This window comes from Heteronotia binoei, chromosome 14 (genome assembly GCF_032191835.1).
Source record: "Heteronotia binoei isolate CCM8104 ecotype False Entrance Well chromosome 14, APGP_CSIRO_Hbin_v1, whole genome shotgun sequence".
In the NCBI taxonomy this organism is placed as follows: Eukaryota; Metazoa; Chordata; class Lepidosauria; order Squamata; family Gekkonidae; genus Heteronotia; species Heteronotia binoei.
In genome coordinates this window covers 32,032,636-32,052,192 of record NC_083236.1, presented here as the reverse complement: position 1 = coordinate 32,052,192, position 19,557 = coordinate 32,032,636, and the positions used below count along the sequence as shown (strand labels likewise).

Below are 19,557 nucleotides of genomic sequence, written 5' to 3'. Positions count from 1 at the left end.
CTGGCATGATTTACATGGCCCAGAAAATGTAGGTTCAGACCAGGCTGGTGAATTGTGTTGTTTTAATAGCGCTAAAAGACATGATGTGATAGTTTAGCATTCATATGATAAGAGTTCTGCATGCTGTTCCATGATGGGTCTTCTTCCCGACTCTTCTGCTTCATCGACGCTGGCTCAGTCCTGAGATATTCTTTATCTGTAGAGTAGGCAAAAACAATAGGTAGCACCAGGGCTTTTTTTTTTTTAGCAGGAACGTACAGGAACACAGTTCCGGCTGACTTAGTGCCAGGAGGTATGGCCTAATATGCAAATGAGTTCCTGCTGGGCCTTTCCTACACAAATAGCCCTGGGTAGCACCATGAGGAAAATAAAATCATATGCCACAATCCCACAGTGTAGGACTCTGCCACTGCTCATGAGAAGTCAGAACTACAAGCTCTCCATAGTGGAGGTTGTCAGTTCTCCAGTTGCCTTCAACCTGTATACTTGGTAACCCTGCATATTCCTGGAAGCACATCAGGGATTTCTCTATGAGAAGATCGAGACAGTGAGGGAAGTTTTCGTGAAAGATCTTCCTTGCAACACACAGTATGTGGTGTTTTGTTTTACATCATAGCCCTTTTCACATGCTACAGAGAATGACGAGCATATATCCCACACATTATGTGCGTGAATCTGTCTGTATGGGAAAGCCAACATACATCTGTATGTACGGGAAAGCCAATTACAAATGAACCCAGGGACCCAGTGAGAGTTCAAACCACACATTTAGCAGTAACATGAAAATGACTCAATGCATTTCTATAGAAAAAGTGCACACTGTACACAGACTGTGTGTGTGCTTGTTGTAATTTGTGAACAGTGCTAAAATTCACATGGGGTGACAGAAAGACTCCAAAGTCACTGCCCTAGGATAATTGTGTGCCCAAAATGTACAATGTGAAGCGTTCCTCTATAGAACAGTGCCCTGACAGTTAAAACACACACACACCAAAAAAAACCTCTGTAAGCCATTCATTTAGAGAAAGGGCAACTGGCACAAATGGATTGGGAAGGATACCCAGAACCTTTGTGTTCATTAATGAAACAATTTAGCAAAACCTCATGTTGGATTAAAAAATCTTTCTCCCCCCCACGTTTGCACTGCCTTGCTATATTAACTGAGCTCAAATTATATGTGACAGAATACTGACCAGCACTGAGGCTAGGGCCACCCCCTCCCCAAACTCTTCTTGCAACATAATGTTTGGTTCTGCTCTAGCATTACAGAAAAGCCAAAAACATGATACCAGAACTCACTGTCCTTATCCTGGGACAGTCCTCCCTTAAAAATGTGTGTGAAAAAGCCACTAAATGAAGAACTCTTGGGAAAAATTCTAAAAGTAGCTGCAATGGACATTTTGACAAATATGCTGAAGAGCTCCAATCAAGATGTAAAAGAACTTTGGTTTCCACTATACGAATGGATTAAAGAAAAATATGGAATGTAAAAACTAGTTGTCTTAGATAACTAGAGCAATAAGAATGTAACCATATTAATGTGAAAATCCTATTTTCTTTTTTTTTTTTTAGTATTAGATCAGATAGAAGAAGACTAAGAAAATTTTATAATAGCTTTTTATAAGTCAGAGTTAAGTAAGAGAAAGATTAATAGAAACTATGTTAGTAGAAACTTATAGATTATGGAAATAATTTTCTGTTTCTTTTCCACTGTTCCCATTTATGTTTGTATCCATCCATTTGAAACATAATAAATATTGTTGCACTGGAAAATTTTAAAAAGTGTGTGTGAAAAATATTTCTGATGTGAAGTTTTCTATGAGTTTCTCTACTGAAATTATTACAAGATTATTCCTATGCGAAAGAATTCACTATAGGTCTATTGTGATTTTATCCCATCCTTCCTCCAAGGAGCTCAGTAGGGCTCCCCTCTTCTGGTTTATCTCCTTAACAACCCTACATTTAGAGAGGGATGGATCAAAATAACTTAGTGACCATCACAACCTAGTGGGGATCGCAGCCCGGTCACTCCAGTCCTATGACACTCTGGTCACTATGCTTCAGACTAGGATCAACCAGAATCACTTTTGAGCCCTCTAGAATTGATCTGTGGGCTAGACCCCCAGTGTGCTTAGAGTGTTGGACTAGGATCTGGAAGACCCAGGTTCGAATCCCCACTCTGCCATGGAAGCTTCCTAGATGACCTCGAGCCATTTGCTCTCTTTCTCAGCCTAACCCACCTTGTAAGGTTGTTGTGATGGAAAAATGGAATAGAGGAGAATGATGTGTGGCACTCTGGATCCCTTCTGGGGAGAAAGGTGGGATATCAATGAAGTAAATATATCAAAAAGGAGGAGTGGGTGAGAAGGATGAACAGCCAGCTCCTGCACGAGAACTGATGAAATCCTGCGTCTAGCATTACTTACGGTCACGGCAGCACCCATGAGGCCCTGGATGAGCGCAGCTCCTGTTGCCTGCATCTAGGAAACAAGCACATGTGCTACAACTTAGTTTTTCAAACCCAGGGCTTTTTTTGAGCAGGAACGCACAGCAACGCAGTTCCGGCTGGCTTGGCATCGGGACGTGTGGCCTAATATGCAAATAAGTCCTTGCTGCACCTTTTCTATAAAAAGCCCTGTGTGAAACAATGGTGATGTCAGGGGTGTGGCCTAATGTGCAAATGAGTTCATGTTGGGCTTTTTCTACAAAAAAAGCCCTGGATAAACCAAACAGGCATCATTGACACAGACAGTGTGAGTTACTGGGTTGGAAGGAATTGCAAAAAATCAGAAAGGGTGGCATCCAAGCACGGGGCTTGAGTGGGCTCTTGAGAGGCACACACAGGCAGTGGCGACACAGCATGCTCCAGACAAAAGCAACAGGGCAGCTCTGAAGCCAACCATGGTGAAGTTAAACTTGCTCAGAAATCGGCTTTTTCCTCAACCAATGCAATGAAGTCTCCCTGCTGCTGCTTTAGATGTGCCTTTATCGTACAACTGCATTTTATTCTTTCACATTTTGCAAACTTTCCCTGAGGGCAATTTTAATCAAATGGTGAGCTAGGTATCTTCTCAAATGTTTGTTTCTTTAGATGTGTGCAGCTTTGCATATGGCTAAGATGCTAGAAACTCTGGTGAGAAGCACATTCGGGTGCTTGAAATGTTAGATGCCAGAAATGTTAAGAGGTACCCATAAAAATAACATCAAGCGCCAGACAGTCCAACTGCACAAGCAGTTAAATGAACTTACTTCTGAGATTCAAAAGGAACAAATTTGTATGTGAGAATGGCTGAAGCAACAGCTCACATGAACAGTGCAAGGGCACATTCCTTTATGAACTGGGAATTATTATCTCACCTGCTTAGCTGTGTGACCCATGTTCATGGCATCGGCTACTCGGTTTTCTAGGAAGGCCCAGGTGTCCTCAAAGTCAGGGGAGGTATCTTGAAGCATCACCAGCTCAGTAGTGTTGTAAATGCCAGCCAGTACTGCCCGGCGAGTATACCAATTGAACTGCGAAGGCAGGAATCGAGAGACTAAGGTTACGCCAGCACCAGCAAGAAATTTAAGATTTCGCCAGCAAACCACCAGCTTCATGTATGTGAGATTTTCCCCTCCTGTTAGCAACAGGCTCAGCACCTTGTACACTCTGCAGTACTTACCAAAAAAAATCCCCAAATTCCAGTGCTAACGTAGCACAAATTTCAAAGCAAAAAATTATGAACTCTGCAATCTGTAAGAACATATGCAAAGTAAGCAAGTCTGTGCTTGATATGCTTGCTTTGTATGTATTTCTACTTTTGTTATTAATAGAGAAGAGAGCACCATGCAGTCCTGAAAGCCTCATTCAATGAGCAGTGCGGCCAACTCTTGATTTTTTTCTTTTAAAAATACATCAGTGGGGGAGAGGAGCCTCTTTTTTGTACCACTGTGGAAGTCTATTTACCTAAACTGCATAGCTTAGAAAACCTGGGTGAGTGAGGGTGGGGAACCATCCGTGACACTCCGGTTTTATTGCCAGTTGGTTGGCAACCTTAACACTGACCAAAAACAATACAACTCAGCTCCTTCTGACATTCAGATTTCACCAGCTGCTATCCTCTTAATTTCAGGTTCGTCTGAACAAACTTATTTTTAAGCTGGTTCTTGGTGTGTGTGTGTGTGTGTGTGTGAGTGCTACATTCCTATGCTCAGTACTGACTTCTATGCTTGTGATTACAGAACTGTAGTATACATGGCACAATAAATAACACATCCAGTAACTGAAAATGAACGATGTAATTAAGAGCAGCCCAATAACAAAAAACAAGACAGTAAATTAGAAAGAGCTATGCAGTAGTTTAAGGATCTCTCCTACAACAGTTCTTAAATCAGCAAAGCTAGAAAAGTTACATTATCAGCAGTTATTACTGTTGCAAACCACTTCATCTTTGTATCTATGTGTCTGGTACATAGGAAGAAAAACTGTAAACGGTGAGGCCAAAAGGCCATGAAATGCTAGAGGTACGGCCTGACATTTTGAGACGGTGCCCACATCACCTACAAGTGTTTAGAGGGACAGTGTTCCCTCTAAAGAGTGTGAGCTAGCTCAGTTTTTTAGCCTCCAGGGCACACATTTGTGTCTTTGCTCAAGAAAAATGGCCCCAGAACAAACTAATTTATGTAGCAGCTCACACCTTTAATGCCAGTAGTTCAGAAATTAGAATCTTTGCTCACGAGCTTCCACAGCAGAGAGGGAACACTGGTCATAAACACGGTCTTTCAGACCCACTATTTACTACTGGATAACACATCACACTCCTGAATAAGTGTGTTCGCAAAAAAATACATGCCCAGTAAATCTGTCAAGTGCTGTGGGACTCTGTCCTACGTGTTCCCACTCTGAAAATAATTTGCAATATACAGCATACTTTGGAACAGACCCTTGGCCCATTCGAAAGTTACCTCAATATCTGTACTGTATCCAGCATCGTATAATAAATGTGGAAATGCAGATGAAACACCAAGTAAGCCACCATCCAGTGTTCTTATGAATAAACATGGTTCTTAGGACAATACTAGGAACCCTTAGGACAGTGCTGATTAAAATAAAACTGCTGCTTATCCCCATAGCTTCAGTGTGTCAGCTGAAATTGCACAGTGAAACTCAGAAGTATTTTTGGCTGCAGCTGATATGGCATCAGGCAAGCACCCAGCTGTGCTCCCAGATGCTGTGCAACATTGTGCTGTAGCACTCTGTGGTTTCCAGAGATATTGGAAGAAATCTTCTGTCAACAAAGCATACAGGAGATTCTTTAGTGAATCTAAATTCTTTGTAAGCATGTCTTTTGTGGTTTGACAATCTAACCCTGGACTTGTGGATCAGTGAGGAAGTGGTTTTCTCTCTGGACCAATGTCTATTGGAAGTATGCCAGCTTAACAAGAACTAATTCTTGAAGCTGCCCTGCATAACAGAGTCGATTACCAATCCATTCAGCTGACCAGAGCTGCAAGAACCTTAAGGGCATGCACACACCTTTCTGCAAGAGAAAGGAATTTTGCTACAGTTTGCAACTTTTCAAATAACTATGTAGAAAGGTGTGAAAGTTAAGAAGAAGGGCTGTGGCTCGGTGGCAGAGCTTTGGCTTTGCAAGCAGAACACCCCAAGTGTTCAATCCTCTGCACCTCCAGCATAATCAGCAAAAAACATAATCAGGAAAGCTGCTGCCACTCCGAGTGGACAAGACCTATGGTCTGAATCCATATAAGGCAGCTTTACATGAGTGATGCATGTGCATTCCCTACCCCCACCCCATTCTCTGGGACAGCAGAAAACAAAGTAAACTAGGAATCTTTGGCTGATTTTTAAAAGTGCAGTTTGCAGACTCTAAGAACTTTTTGTTTCCTGGTGCAAGATCACCATCTTTTATTCGGCTTCCTGGTTTATTTCTTTAATTTCCCCGTGTGCTACTTTTCCTCTTCCTCCGCAGCGGCTGCTGTTTTATTTTTGAGCAAGTTTATTAAACCCATTCATTAGAAAACAAAAGCTCTTCCTATCCTTTGCTCGTGTTTATAATGGATCGAGTAATTCATTAATTGCTTTAATTAAGATATAATTTACTTGGTTTTTATGTCGCGTCAGAAAGATGACGGCCCTTATAAGTCCTGGATATTTTTAGCCGGCTGCTTAAGGAATGGCTTTTGAACAGCTCTTTTCATTTTCTGTCAGCCTGGCTGGGGGCAGAAAAGCCCGAGCAGCACGGCTGAGGCTTGAGCTGGAGAACGCCCAAGTCATCTCTGTGTCACTTACATTTTTTAAAAAAAAATCCCTGCAACTTCCCTAAAAAGAAAACAACTTTATAATTAAAAAGCCTAATGCAATATGAACTGCTTTTTTTGCAGCCGGCTTTAAATATATCTCCTTCTAAAAGCGCCGTTTCATTTGGGTGGTTTTTATATTGTATTATTATTGCTGTTTTTAATGGTTTTTTAAATAGGTGCTTTATTGCACACCACCTTGGGCATGTTCACAAAGAAAGGCAAGGCATAAATAAGGCAGACAGAGAAGTATTATCAGCATTATCGAATGCCGTCACTATGTTGGCTTGTAATGCAGCACTTGGCTCAGAGGTTGGCATTGTGAAAAGCTCACCTTCCATTACAAAAACTACTCCGTTTTCTAGTCCTTGTGGGACCAGTGCAGATATAGACAACAGAGCCTATTGGGAGGAACAAAGCTGCCAACACGGGAACATACAAGGAAAGGCAGTCCTTCAGTCATGTAACCTCTACGGAGGGTTGTCGTTCTTCATGTGGGGCCTGACGTTCTCCAAGAACTATAACCGATCCCCAGATTACCGAGATCCGTTCCCTTGGAGGAAATGGCAGCCTCAGAAGGTGGACAGTGGAATACCATGGAGTCTAGGAAGTTCTAGAGGGATATCACAGTGCAACTGAACTCTCTCACCTCCCCAAATTCTGCCCTCCCTAAGCCCTGCCCCAAATCTCCAGGAATTTCCCAATCCAGGGCTGGCAACCCCGGCTCTATGTCATGAAGGGTTTTAAAAAGCTTGAGAGCTAACATGGTGTAGTGGTTACAGGGCTGGGCTAGGATCTGGGAGACCCAGGTTCAATTCCCCAATCTGCCATGGAGGCTTGCTAGGTCCTTTCACACACTCTCAGACTCACCTACCTCAAAGAGTTGTTGATAAGCTAAAATGGAGGCAAGGGGAATGTTGCAAGCTGCTTTGAAAAAGAAAAGAAGAAGCGTTGGTTTTATACCCTGCTCTTCACTACATAAAGGAGCGGCTTACGATCACCTTCCCTTCCTCCCCCACAACAGACACCCTGTGATGGAGGTGGGGCTGAGAGAGCTCTGAGATAATTGTGACTAATGCAAGGTCACCCAGCTGGCTTCACATGGAGGAGGAGCAGGGAATCAAACCTGGTTCTCCAGATTAGAGTCCACCGCTCTTAACCACTACACCAAACTGGCTCTAAGTTTGGGTCCCTGCTGGGGAGAAAAGTGGGGTGTAAGTGAAGTAAAAACAAATCAAAGAAAATAATGCAATATCAACCTTCTCTCATATTCCTAGTATTTGGCAACGTCAAATTTGGAAGACAAAAGGCAATGCCTCAGCTGCATAATTTGCTCAACCATTTGCTCAGCAGGCTTCTTCCATGCAAAGCAACGTGCTTTCGGAGCTCTGTGTTGCTATCTAGAGTTCTTTAAAAGACAACATCTGTACAATGCTGGAACTTACATCAGTGGATTGGTCCCCTGCATAGTGCCACATGTCATCCACCATGCTTGTGAGGAGGTTCAGGCTGGCTGGGATATTTTGTGGCAACAACAGCACACTGATTGCCTGGGAAGAACCAAAAGCCATATAAGTTAATGAGGCAAAAAGAAACCTCCATGTTTAAGGAAAATCTTTGAACCCCAGTGCTATGAGGCATCAGTGGGGGAGGACATGGCCTCTGCTCCCTGCTTGTTAGGGACTCCAGGGCAACTGGTTGGTCAGTTGTTTGAAACAGGATGCCGGAGTAGGTGAACCACTGATCTGATTCAGAAGGACTCTTCTTATGTTCTCTGGACCCATGATCCTATTTATTCAGGTGGTTCCCATGCTGCCTTTCCACACAGCCTGCTTGAGGTGGCTTAGGAAGCAAACATAATTAGGAAAAAGGAACACCATAGAAGTTGTTAACAATTAAAACACTGGCATAAGCAGAAAAAAACCCAGCCTGCAGCACCCTTAAAAGGAGTTTCATAACACACTTCTTAGGCTAGAAGCAGACTGTAAAACACAGTGAAAAAGAACAACCCATTAATTAAAAGAAACCTTTTAGCCTTTTGCCTGGAAGATAGTAGGAGCAGACACCAGCAAGCCTCAAGGGGAAGGCCATTCCACAGGCAAAAAGCCACCACTAAAAAAGCCCTGTCTCAGTTTCTCCTCTGAGCACCGAACATAGGGATGGACACAGACCAGGAAAGTCAGGTTCGATTTGGGGTTCGTGAACCAAGCAGCCCCAAACCAAACCCCTAAGCAAAGCCTGCTTGAACTGAACTGGTTGGAGGTCCCCCAGGGATGTGCACAAATCACTTCCAGGCAGCATTGGGTTCTGCCTCTGGATCACTTGCATCATCCGGAAGTGATGCACACGTGTTGGCTCCCCAATGCACACATGCCTCTTCTGGGTGGCATCAGGTGCGATCCCTAATGCACTCATGTTATCTGCAAGTGATGTGAGCACATCAGGTGATATGCTTATGTCACTTCTGAATGATGCAGGCATGCCAGGGACAGTGTCCAACACCTCCCGGAAGTGCTGTGAGCCTGTGTGTGGAGAGGGTGTCTGAACACCCGAACCAAGCTCAGTCTGGAGTTTGCAAATCGGCCAAAGTTCAGACTGAACTCCGGCTAATTGAGCACATTCAGCTTTTACTGTTTTCTGTTCCTTATCTGCCCAGCCTTCTCATGCACCATAAATGCCTCCTCACTGTGGACCCCTTGTGGTTACTACCCTCATCAGAACTATTCCAACCCTACTGATTCCTGCTGACTTCACTTGCATCCTGTACAGAAGATGACTCTGAAGGAATTCTCATATGAAGTTCTCCAAGTACAACGTCCATATACTAGATACTAGTTGCCCAACATGCAGCAGCAGAGCCCGTTAAGGATTTTGTGGCACCACAAACAGGCTGTAGCTATTTTTTTATGTTCTTTAGTTTGCCAGCCCTGACCTGGATAGCCCAGGCTAGCCCAATCTTGTCAGCCCTCGGAAGCTAAGCACGGTCAGCCCTGGTTAGTATTGGGAGACCACCAAGTCCAGGGTTGCTTTGTAAAGACTGGTGTGAGAAAAAAAACCCTAATTTCAGAACATTGTAGTCGCCTGTTTGGTTGCCAAGGTGCCTGGAGATTCAACTCACACACATCTGCCAGGAAAATGTGGGTTTTGTCTACCAGAATGTAAGGGACTTATGTGAGTACTAACAGCCACAATGTTGCAGCAGCACTCGGTATCTCTGGAGGAGTGCTAACCAGGAGGACAGATGGGTTTCCAGTCGCTCCATACGCGCACCATCTCGGCCGTTGCAGCGGAAGAAGTTGCGCCGTCAGGAACTGTCCGGGCAGACAGTTTCCAGCCTTGATCATGAAATCCATGTTGGTAGGCTAACATCATCAGCAACTATCTTCCTGCAGTGCCAGACTCCATGACAGCGAAGCGGGAGACTCACGTACTCAACAGCTGTCACCTATGCATAAGGCAATCAAGCTTATCTTAGGCATGGATCCTGTCAGACTGCCTAAGCTTTTGTCCAATGGAACCCAAGACAAAGGATGGTGCCAGTAGAGGAGTGAAGAAGAGGAAGAACATCTTCAGCTAGAGCCAAGCTTCTTTGTATAGATCGGGTGTTACCTTAGGTAGCAATTTGGCCATCTATTGTCACCTTTTAGATGAGTTTTGATAGCTTGTTAATCCCTTTCACCCCAATAATTTTACTCATTCTTTTCACTAATGGTCACCCTGGAGCCTCCCCCTTTTCCCATTGTTACCTGTAGGCCCAATCAGGTAACCAGGGTCAGGTATGCTTATTGGCCAGGTATGGGTACCCAATCAAGTGCCTCCAATAAAATGGCCATTGGACACCGCAAAAGTCCAGCCCTTGTGGTGATTGCGGAATCTCCCCTTTTTTCTGAGGTCACCACCTGTCAACCGCCCCTGCACCTCCCATCCCCTAAGGGCTCAAGGTAGTTCTTATAACCTCTGACCCAGCTCCCCACAGGTGTGCATCTAGCAGTACCCCATTCCTGCTGTTTAGATACATCCCCGATTCCTGATCAGTTGAGGGTCCCTTCCCCCATTGCCCTAGTTTGTCGCCATTGGAGCCTTCCTCGAAGACTACGATCGGTAATTATCACCCTGTTTGTCCATCCTTATGTTACCTCTATATATTTCTCTCTATTTTTATTAGGTCTGTATGTATGTTATATATATCTATTATCTTGTATGTGTGTTCTATATTTTTCTGTAATAAATGCATAATTGTTTTACCTAATTAGTGTCCTTGGTAAATTTAGCAATAATTTCTGGACGTGGAATCCTGTATACATAGATTCTAGGTCCTTTTGAGCCAAAGTTGCCTACCTGTCAATTCCCCAACCTCTTTTGAGGGCATTTTGGCTTACACCGGTGCTGGCAAACCACCTCTGAATGTCTCTTGTCTTGAAAACCCTGCAGGGTTGCTGTGAGTTGGCTACGACTTGACAGCACTTTTCTCCACCATTGTCTGTCTTCCTCACTGAGACTCAAGACAGCTTATGCAAAGTAACAGGACTAGAAATAGAAAAATATGAACTAAAGCGCTAGTAATAGATGAGATTATAGATGAAGAGAAACCAAAAAGAAAAACATGGATACAACACCCTTATTGCTAACCTGTTTCCTGATAAAAGGCAGGGGGGACTCATTATCGTATCCTCAAAGCTAGTCCACAGAGGCTTAAAAACATAAGAAAGAACCCCCCAGCCAACTGCCTTTGCAAGACCTTTGCAGTAAACCCATGCATGCGATATACCCCTAAAGGGATACATTTATTCATATCACAGCACTACAACTTGGAACCAAGAATCCTTGGCATTCTGCAGTGTTCACTACTAGTAATTCATATTCCAAGACTTAGAGAGGACAATATCGGGAGCACCCATCTTTCAAACAGAAGGGGATGCTGAAAGATCATGGTCACAGTTTACACAGAGCCCGTGCACAGTAGTCAGAGAGGTGTCTAGCTTCTACTACATGCAGCCTCTGGAATATAACTCTGTATCAGCTTTGATAAAACCATGAATGCAAACACAGCTCTTAGTCTTGTACCTGGGGCCATTTCTCGATATATGGAATCAGCATCCGCAGTCTGGCTTCCACAGCATCCTTTAAAAACTGGTCTGTCTTCTTCTTCCTTTAACAAAGGGGGGGAAAGGAGCACTTATTGTAATTTGGCTGTGAACCTTATTCTTCAATCAAGTTTAGAAGTTAAGAAGCATGAGGAAAGCTACCACCACAAAGATCTCAATTAGGACAAAATTCCAAGGTGCACTTTTGAATATCCGATATTTCTGCCTTTGATGTTGATACAGCTTTTAACACAGCAGCCTTTTCTAATTAAAGAGCCAAACTATGCCAACATTCAGAGAAAGAGCTCAACAAGGAGCCAGTATAGGAAAGCCTATTTGCATAACTGAGACTCCACAACCTTACTGATAATTGATATATCTGAGCAACAATCTATACAGTTTCTGCACCCTAGGCATTTCATCTTGCTAACGTATTATTATTAGTTACGGTATGCATGAGATCACCATATACACAGAAGCACCCTGAGCACTTGTTTCAGTGCACTGGTATAAATCTGCACATGGATTCCTGGCAACTCTTCCCTTGATAATTTCTCTTTCTCTGAAGCATCTCTTTGAGAAACCATTTAGTCCTGTAAGTCTTTGCCTTCACAACCTTATTCCAGCATCCCACCTGTCCCCTCCAACGTACCTTAACAGATTTCATTTCCTTTTCCCAAGAGCCCCAGATTCTGCATTCTGTTGGGACACATGACCGCCCTATGGCTGCGTGGTACTTACTCTGTCTGACCCAGCTGCACCAGCTTGTGCTGCTCCTCCAGAAGTTCAGAGAGCTGGGAATTGCACTGGGACACAAAGTGCAGGACCAGTTCACTGCCGTTGTTCTGAAAGAGCCCTGCTGCGGCAACAGAGAGACCCAGTGACTAAAAGAAGGAAGGGAGACAGGTTGAGTTCTCTCTTGATAACTTTTCCTGAATGAAGCGTGCCCTTTTAATCTAGCAAGTCAAACGAAACTCTCGTTTAGATGGTCATTCTTATCCTGTAACGTTCTGGCTTACTGGTCTTCCCAACTCCCAGTCTAAATCCTTTGTCTCTGTTCTTATCGCTTCATTTCATTTCTCATTCTTATTGCTCTACTCATGATCTTCCTGGAGTCCCACCACCCTGTTTTCTCTGTTGTTTTATATTAAGAATGAACTCCATCACTTGCCCTTTAACAGGGTTAGGAGTCAGATGTGCCCTAAGACCCCTTTCCTGGGAGTAAACTCCACTGAATAGACCTAACTTGCAAGGCTGGAGTAAGGATTCCTGAGATGTTTGTGAACAGCTTCAGATCTTCTACTTTATACTGCATTATATAAACCCCAAAGTGCTGCCATGCATCCAGCCATCTTCAGACTTTGAGCATGGGGACATTCCTGAGCTGACTTTATTGCTTCCGCCTCCTGCAACAGCTCACTGAATCCCCTGAAATTTTGTTCCTAGGGGCTTGCATATTTTCAGGAACAGAATAGGTTAAAAAAGCACGGATCTGGGATGAGAGGGCTGCTTCACCAGAAATCACCACCTCCCTGTTTTGCAAACAGAAATGCGTTCTGCTGGGGGAACTGTGCCATTTGATACAAGCCATCACTATTTCCCTTTAACTGGTCTCTGGTCACTTTCATCTCATTTTTTGGCTCCATCTAGTAGTTTGATGGTGGCTTGAAAACCTAGGTGATAGGTCTCCAACCTTTTTGAGGCTGTGGGCACATTTTGAATTCTGACACAAGATGATGGGCAAACCACAATGTGGCCATCTGGGAAGCCAAAATCCAGGCGATAAGAAGGTTTAATTTTAAAAAATACACTGGGAAAGAGGAACAAGAGAGAGTGGCAGCTCTTGCTGAAAAATTATTTTAATCTTTTCAGCCAATTGGATCTCAAATTGGCAATCTGAAGCCCTACTGGGCAGGAGTCCATCTGGCCTCACCAACTTTCTGAAAACACTTGGCATTAGGAAAGATGGTGGCAGTACTTTGCCCCTGGGGATCTCTGATCTAGGCATTTCTGCACTGCACATGAGGATGGATGCTGAAGCAAAATCTATTCAGTATTTGGGCATTGCATTGAATATCTGCATCCAAAGGCCGCAGGTTAGTGAAGGCCCTCCAGATTACAGAAACAAAAGAAATCATCAATTGTGCTGGTTCAAAAAAAACCAACAACCCCAGAAACCCCAAAACCAGGTCTTTTACCAGCCAAATGACACACATTCATCGCCTAAGTTAATGCAATGACCATGACCACCAGGAGACTTAGAGAATGCAACACAACGTACAACTATGTAATTTGGATTTAACTAACACCTTTAAAATATTTTTACGCCCTTTAAATACTGTCTTTTTATGGTTTCAATTCATAAGAACATAAGAGAAGCCATGTTGAATCAGGCCAATAGCCCATCCAGTCCAACACACTGTCACATAGTGGCCAAAAAACCCAGGTGCCATCAGGAGGTCCATCAGTGGGGCCAGGACACTAGAAGCCCTCCCACTGTGCCTCCCCAAAGCACCAAGAATACAGAGCAACACTTGCCCCAGACAGAAAGTTTCAACAATATGCTGTGGCTAATAGCCACTAATGGACCTCTGCTCCATGTTTATCCAATCCCCTCTTGAAGCTGGCTATGCTTGGTGATGTTGAACCTCACTTGCCATGTTGACACACTCGCCCAGCCTCGAGTCTAAAGATGTGAAATATCCAGAAATTTTGAAGCTTGGAAAAAAACCCAGTTTTTTTCTGGAAAAAAATGGAAAATTTTGGAAAAACTGGGGAAAAAATGCTACATTAGCACTTCTTTTTTCTTTTCCAGATTAAAAGTCATTCTGTTACTTTAGGGACATAAAATATGACTATGGACAATGTTACTTGGCACACCGAAAGCAAGCAAAGCTACAGGGAAAGGTTTTAGCACATGCAAGGATTTACTAAGAAGGTAACAGTCTTCTGGGATCAACACATTTAAAAACCTTCTGCATCATGCAACCCTGGGAACTGCCATTCTGCAAGGCTGTACGTGGGGCTAAAGTTCTTCACCTAGAATTCACAAGTCACCACAGTAGAATAGCACCAAATCAGTTCTTTCGGGAACTCCTTGGCCCTCAAGGATGCCCTCATGGTCCCCGGGGAATTAGCCTTGTGTACCTTGGCACCCTCAGCAATCGCATCTGCTGTCCAGCCGTGAATTGGCACAAACTCCAGAGCTGCTGTCAGGATCCGAAGCTGCAGCTGTTCCTCATTCTCATAACCTTCTGATTCTTCACCGCCCTGATCAGTGTAACTGGGAGAGGGAGAAGAAATCTTTATCACATTTTCATCCTGCCCTTCACCCAAAGAGCTCAGGGAAGAGTTCACAGCCCTCCTCCTTAGAGCCAGCTGTAGCATAGGAGTTAAGAGCAGCAGCCTCCAGGGAACCTGGTTTGATTCCCCACCCCTCCACATAAAGCCAGCTGGGTGACCTTACATCAGTCACAGTTTTCTCAGAGCTCTCTCAGCCCCCACCTACCTCACAGGGTATCTGTTATGAGGAGAAAAAGGTAAGTCATTCTAAGACTCCTTCGGGCAGTGAAAAGTGGGGTATAAAAACCAACTCTTCTTCTCTCCCCCTTTTTATCATCATAAAATGTCCTATAAGGTACATCAGGCTCAAAGAGTGACAGATGGCTAGGAATTTGAACTCGGGTCTACGTTCACCTGTCCAGCACTCTAGCCATTACACCAAAATGTTTCTCAACGCCCCCCCCCCAAAAAAGCAAGGCTGCAAAGAACTCACACCTGTAATAATTTCAATTAAAAAAAAAAAAAACCTTGGGGCCTTTTGTTACCCTGACCCCCATTTACATAACCATCATTTCTAGTGCAAGAATATTTATTTATTCATTTGTTTAAGAGATTTTTATGTTACCCCTCCAGAGTCCTTGTTGAGGAGGGCTATTTTTAAAAATCAATATAAAAAAATCCAAACAGGCCATTAAAACAAGCCGAGGGACATAAAATTAGCAGAAAATGAATAATAAAACAAACCTCAGGTCAGTATAAGATTTCCCAGAGTTCCCTCCTATGTCCATGCTTGGCTAATAACTACTTTGAGGGAGGGGGTTGATTCTATTAGGAACATGCCCCTGCCCCAATGAACACCCCTTACTCCCACAGGTGCTTCTTACATATTGAAAAAACATTTAGAGATCCATTTTGCCAGTGTGGTGCAGAGGCCAGAATGCTGGTCTATGATCTGAGAGACCCAGGGTGGTTTCACACAGGAGGTTTGGCCTGACCTAGCCCTGCCTCCCATTCGGATTAAAAGCGCACGATCACACAAGCACATCTGCCCTCCGAGCTGCACCTGTTCTCACTGTCTCCAGATGTATCCTATCCGCATTAAAAAGCTACCTGGATTTTCCTGGTAGAATCCCCCTGAATTGGATGTAGGTCTCATAATCAGCTGCTGTCTGAATGCCCCAATGCGACTCATAAGCGGAAGAGCTGTGTGATCGTGCCAAGCTGTTTCCAGTAGGGATGGGGGTTTTTTCCTAACCCCTCTCCGAGGTGCGCTTGTGCACTTCTCTGCTTGAGCACACACACTGGGAGACTTTTTAAAAAAACCCTTTCTGCAGCTGGTCCGCGGTTAAGCTGCGCTAGCAGTGTGAATGGGCAACCAGGACTGCTGCTGGGATCCTGCAGCTTCAACGGCGGCTGTCTGATAGCCTGGAAACGGATCAAACTCAAGTGAGTTTTTTCCCAACAGGATAAAATCATGTGAAACCAGCCCCAGGTTTCAATCCCCACTCTTCCAAGGAAGCTCACCAGGTAACCTTGGGTCAGTTTCTCTCTCCCAGCCTAATCTACCTCACAGGCTTGTTGCAAGGATAAAAACAGAAGGTAGGGGAAATGATGCTGTAAGCCACTTAGGATCACCACTGAGGAGAAAAACAAGGTATAACCATCTCAATAAATACATATACAGCTTTCCCCATGCAACATGACGTTTAGCGCTCTGCTTTTGGGTAGGCAGTGGAAGATGCTATTCACATTGCTCTGCAGTTTTGGCTTGGGAAGGGAGTGAATAAACCAAGCAGACACTGGGGTCAAACCAAGCAGACACTGCTCAACAACATAACCCCCTGCTTGAGCTTCAGAGGATTACATTGGAACCGACTGTTGGTTTGGGAACAGAGAGATCTCACAGTGCTACACAGGTTACCTGGGGCGTGAATACGGAGGCTCTTGATCATGCTGTTCTCCCCCTGATTGAGACTCTGAAGGCTGCTGGGTAGAGGACTGTGGGGGCTGCTGTTTCGGCTCATCCAAAGCTCGTCTACATGCAGTGGCAGAATGGAAGGCACGCTGGGCTGGGTACAGCTGGCGTGTGATGGCTGAAACACAGACCAGTTCAGTAAGATGAATCGTTATGTGTGGCACTATATCATTATTGGCTGCGTTCACTGTGGGACCGTTTGAACATTAGGATTGCTTTATTATACAGTGAACCAGTTTGTGTGCAGGCCTTGGTAAGCTAAAACACATAAAATATGAGGCTTTAAAGGTGAAAGAAAACGGGATTGTTCCGTAGCACATGGGATTGCTCCATAGCACTTTGCAGCTTTCTATTTATTTTATTTATTTTTATACTTATACCCCACCCCCTTGCCTGGGTCGGAGGAAGCTCACAACATCAATTAAACAAGTGCACATAAAACCATACTTACAAAAACAACTAAGTTACAATCTATAAAATAGCTCCTTAGTTTAGGCATCGGAATAAAAACATAGACATCTGGTACCCAACAACCCAGACTGTTGTCCAAAAAAGAGGCAGTGCTACTAATAAAATGGTAGGAGATAGGCCCTGACCAACCTCAACTTTGAGCAGGTAAGTGCACATCCAAACCCAGGACCAAGACTTTACCTACTGGACTACACCACTTTCTGTGGTAGTTCCTTCACCCATGCCAATCTACAAGCAATGGCCCCGCATATGTGAGGACCTATTATGCTGCTCCTAATGACTCTGCCTGGTCAAGCAGATGTGCTGAGAGGTTCCAGTCAAAACTTAAGATCCTCAAGTTGAAAGGTCCCGATTCAGATTGGGACTGTGGTGCTTGGGGAAATAGTGCATAAGTCTCACTCCCATGCACCCTTCCAGACCTGAAACCACTCCAGGAAACTGGTATTTGAACTACTGCGGATACTTGGTGCACACATTTATTTAGAACATTTTTATGCTGCCTCTCTAGAAACCTACCTGAAGCAGCTTACAAAACATTGAAGGATATGAATTTAAATACAGCATTAAAAATCGAGTTTACAGCACATCATTCCAAGATATGAAAGCGGGCAGGGATCTTGAGCCTCCTCTGATCACGCAATATGTGAATCGATCCCCCCACATCTGAGGAGCTAAGCTTCAATTGGGAGCTCACAATATACATCTCCTGGAAAGGACTGGGGGCAGACACTAGGCAGGTTCATAAATAGTGCTAGGTCCTGAAATGCACTTTGTAAGATTTCAGTACAGGGGGTGGGCTCTACAACCCCTATTTGTTGGATGTTAGATTTTGGAGCTTGTGTAGATTCATTGGGTGACTTTGGACCAGACAGCTCAGCCTACCTCTGAGGGCTGCTGAGGTGATAAAATGGCAAAGGGACAGCCATCTATGGCAACCCTAAACTCCTTAGAAGGGTGGGGGAAAATGTACTCGATCGATACACACAAGCACACATGTACACCCAGCCCTGAATCCATCCTCCAGTCTGTCAAATAATAATTAAATATGTGGTCATAAACCTTGCAAAAGTTATACATAAAAGTTATACTGAGGAGATGTAATCATCTTTGATCCTGAAGCTCTGCCACTTTTCCTGGCAAGGTCAGTACAAAGAGGGGCAATGATCTGCACATGCTTAGAAACACTCTTGTCTGTTTTAGTATGTCCTAGCAAACAAAATGGATTGAGAGTAGGAGTGGGCTGAGTTTTGGCAAGAAATCTTTGCAGCCACAGAAATACCAGCCTGGCCCCAAATCCACAAAAACTTCTTTTTATCACCCCAATAAGCAGCATATACTTAATATGCTAATATATGCAAATGAGCCCCTGCTAATTCCCTTCAACGACAGGAGAAAAGGAAACCCAAGAGTCTTCCCTGCGACTACAACTGTTGGATCGCACCCATTAGGCTAATTCATGCAAATAAGCCACTACTAATCTCCTGGCGCCTCTTGCCCTTCACCTCACCTTTCCACCTTAATTTCCTGCAGCCGGAGTTTCCCCTATTCTACGGCTCATTTCTCAACACAGGGGCAAGGGCGGGCGGCCACCTCCCGGCCCCATTTCCCCTCTCCTTCCCCCCACCGGAGAACCTCACCCTCCTGGCAGCGCAGCAACCCCCAACCCGCTCTCCTCAGGCTCGCCGCAGCCGCCATCTTTAGAGTGGGCAAAGAGACCGTGGGAAACACCACTGCGGACGTTGGCGGCCGTGGCCGCCATGTTTGAAGTGGGCTAGTGTTACCGGTACACCCGCTACCGTCGACGCCGTCGCCATCTTCTGAACGGGCCAGAAGCTACAAGCGGGCTGTTGAGACAAAGGCCGCCTCCATTTTTAAATCGGGCAAAGTGGGACGGAAGAGGTCGAGCCTCGGCAGCTGGGCGGGAACCAAGAGGCGGAAAAGACCCGGCTAAAAGGAGCGAGGAGGCGGCTGGCGGGGCTGTGTCGTGAGGCGGAAAGGAGAGCGGGTACGTGAGGGGGTTTCAGGCTCTTCCTTCCTTTCCTTTCCTTCTGGGTGGGCTTGTTGTGAGGGGTTTGCTGCTCTGAGGGAAGCGAGGGGCTTGTTCAAGGACAAGGAAGCGCCCTTCTCCCAGCAGACGACACAGGTCTCTCCCTGGCCATGGAAGACTAACCTCCAGGGGAGGGCTGCGGTCGGAAATTCTTGCTGATCTCCAGACTACAGAGATCAGTTCCCCTGGAGGAAATGTCAGCTTAAGAAGGGGAACTCTATGGTGCATCAGAAAGTCCAGGAGAAACAGGAGTCCTAGAGTGACATCACATCACTGCTGGCCCCCCTCCCCAAACGTTGAACTCCAAAAGGATGCCACCCATCGCCAGGAATTTCTCAAGCCAGAGTTAGCACTTCTACTCGCTGGGGCTTTGCTGCTTGGCAATGTAGAAGGAATGTAAA

General features: G+C 44.7%; 1 protein-coding gene across 1 annotated transcript; it reads right to left on the bottom strand.

Moving 5' to 3' along the window:
- Positions 1-45: 45 nt before the first annotated feature.
- On the bottom strand, positions 46-18,923 carry COQ9 (coenzyme Q9). Its single transcript, XM_060254140.1, has 9 exons — positions 18,747-18,923; positions 16,585-16,756; positions 14,529-14,664; positions 12,123-12,265; positions 11,362-11,446; positions 7,743-7,847; positions 3,358-3,513; positions 2,427-2,480; positions 46-196 (listed from the first exon to the last, which is right to left on the bottom strand). Exons 1-9 carry the CDS (start codon positions 18,802-18,804, stop codon positions 161-163), a joined length of 945 nt encoding a protein of 314 aa, XP_060110123.1. The 5' UTR covers positions 18,805-18,923; the 3' UTR covers positions 46-160.
- Positions 18,924-19,557: the final 634 nt, after the last annotated feature.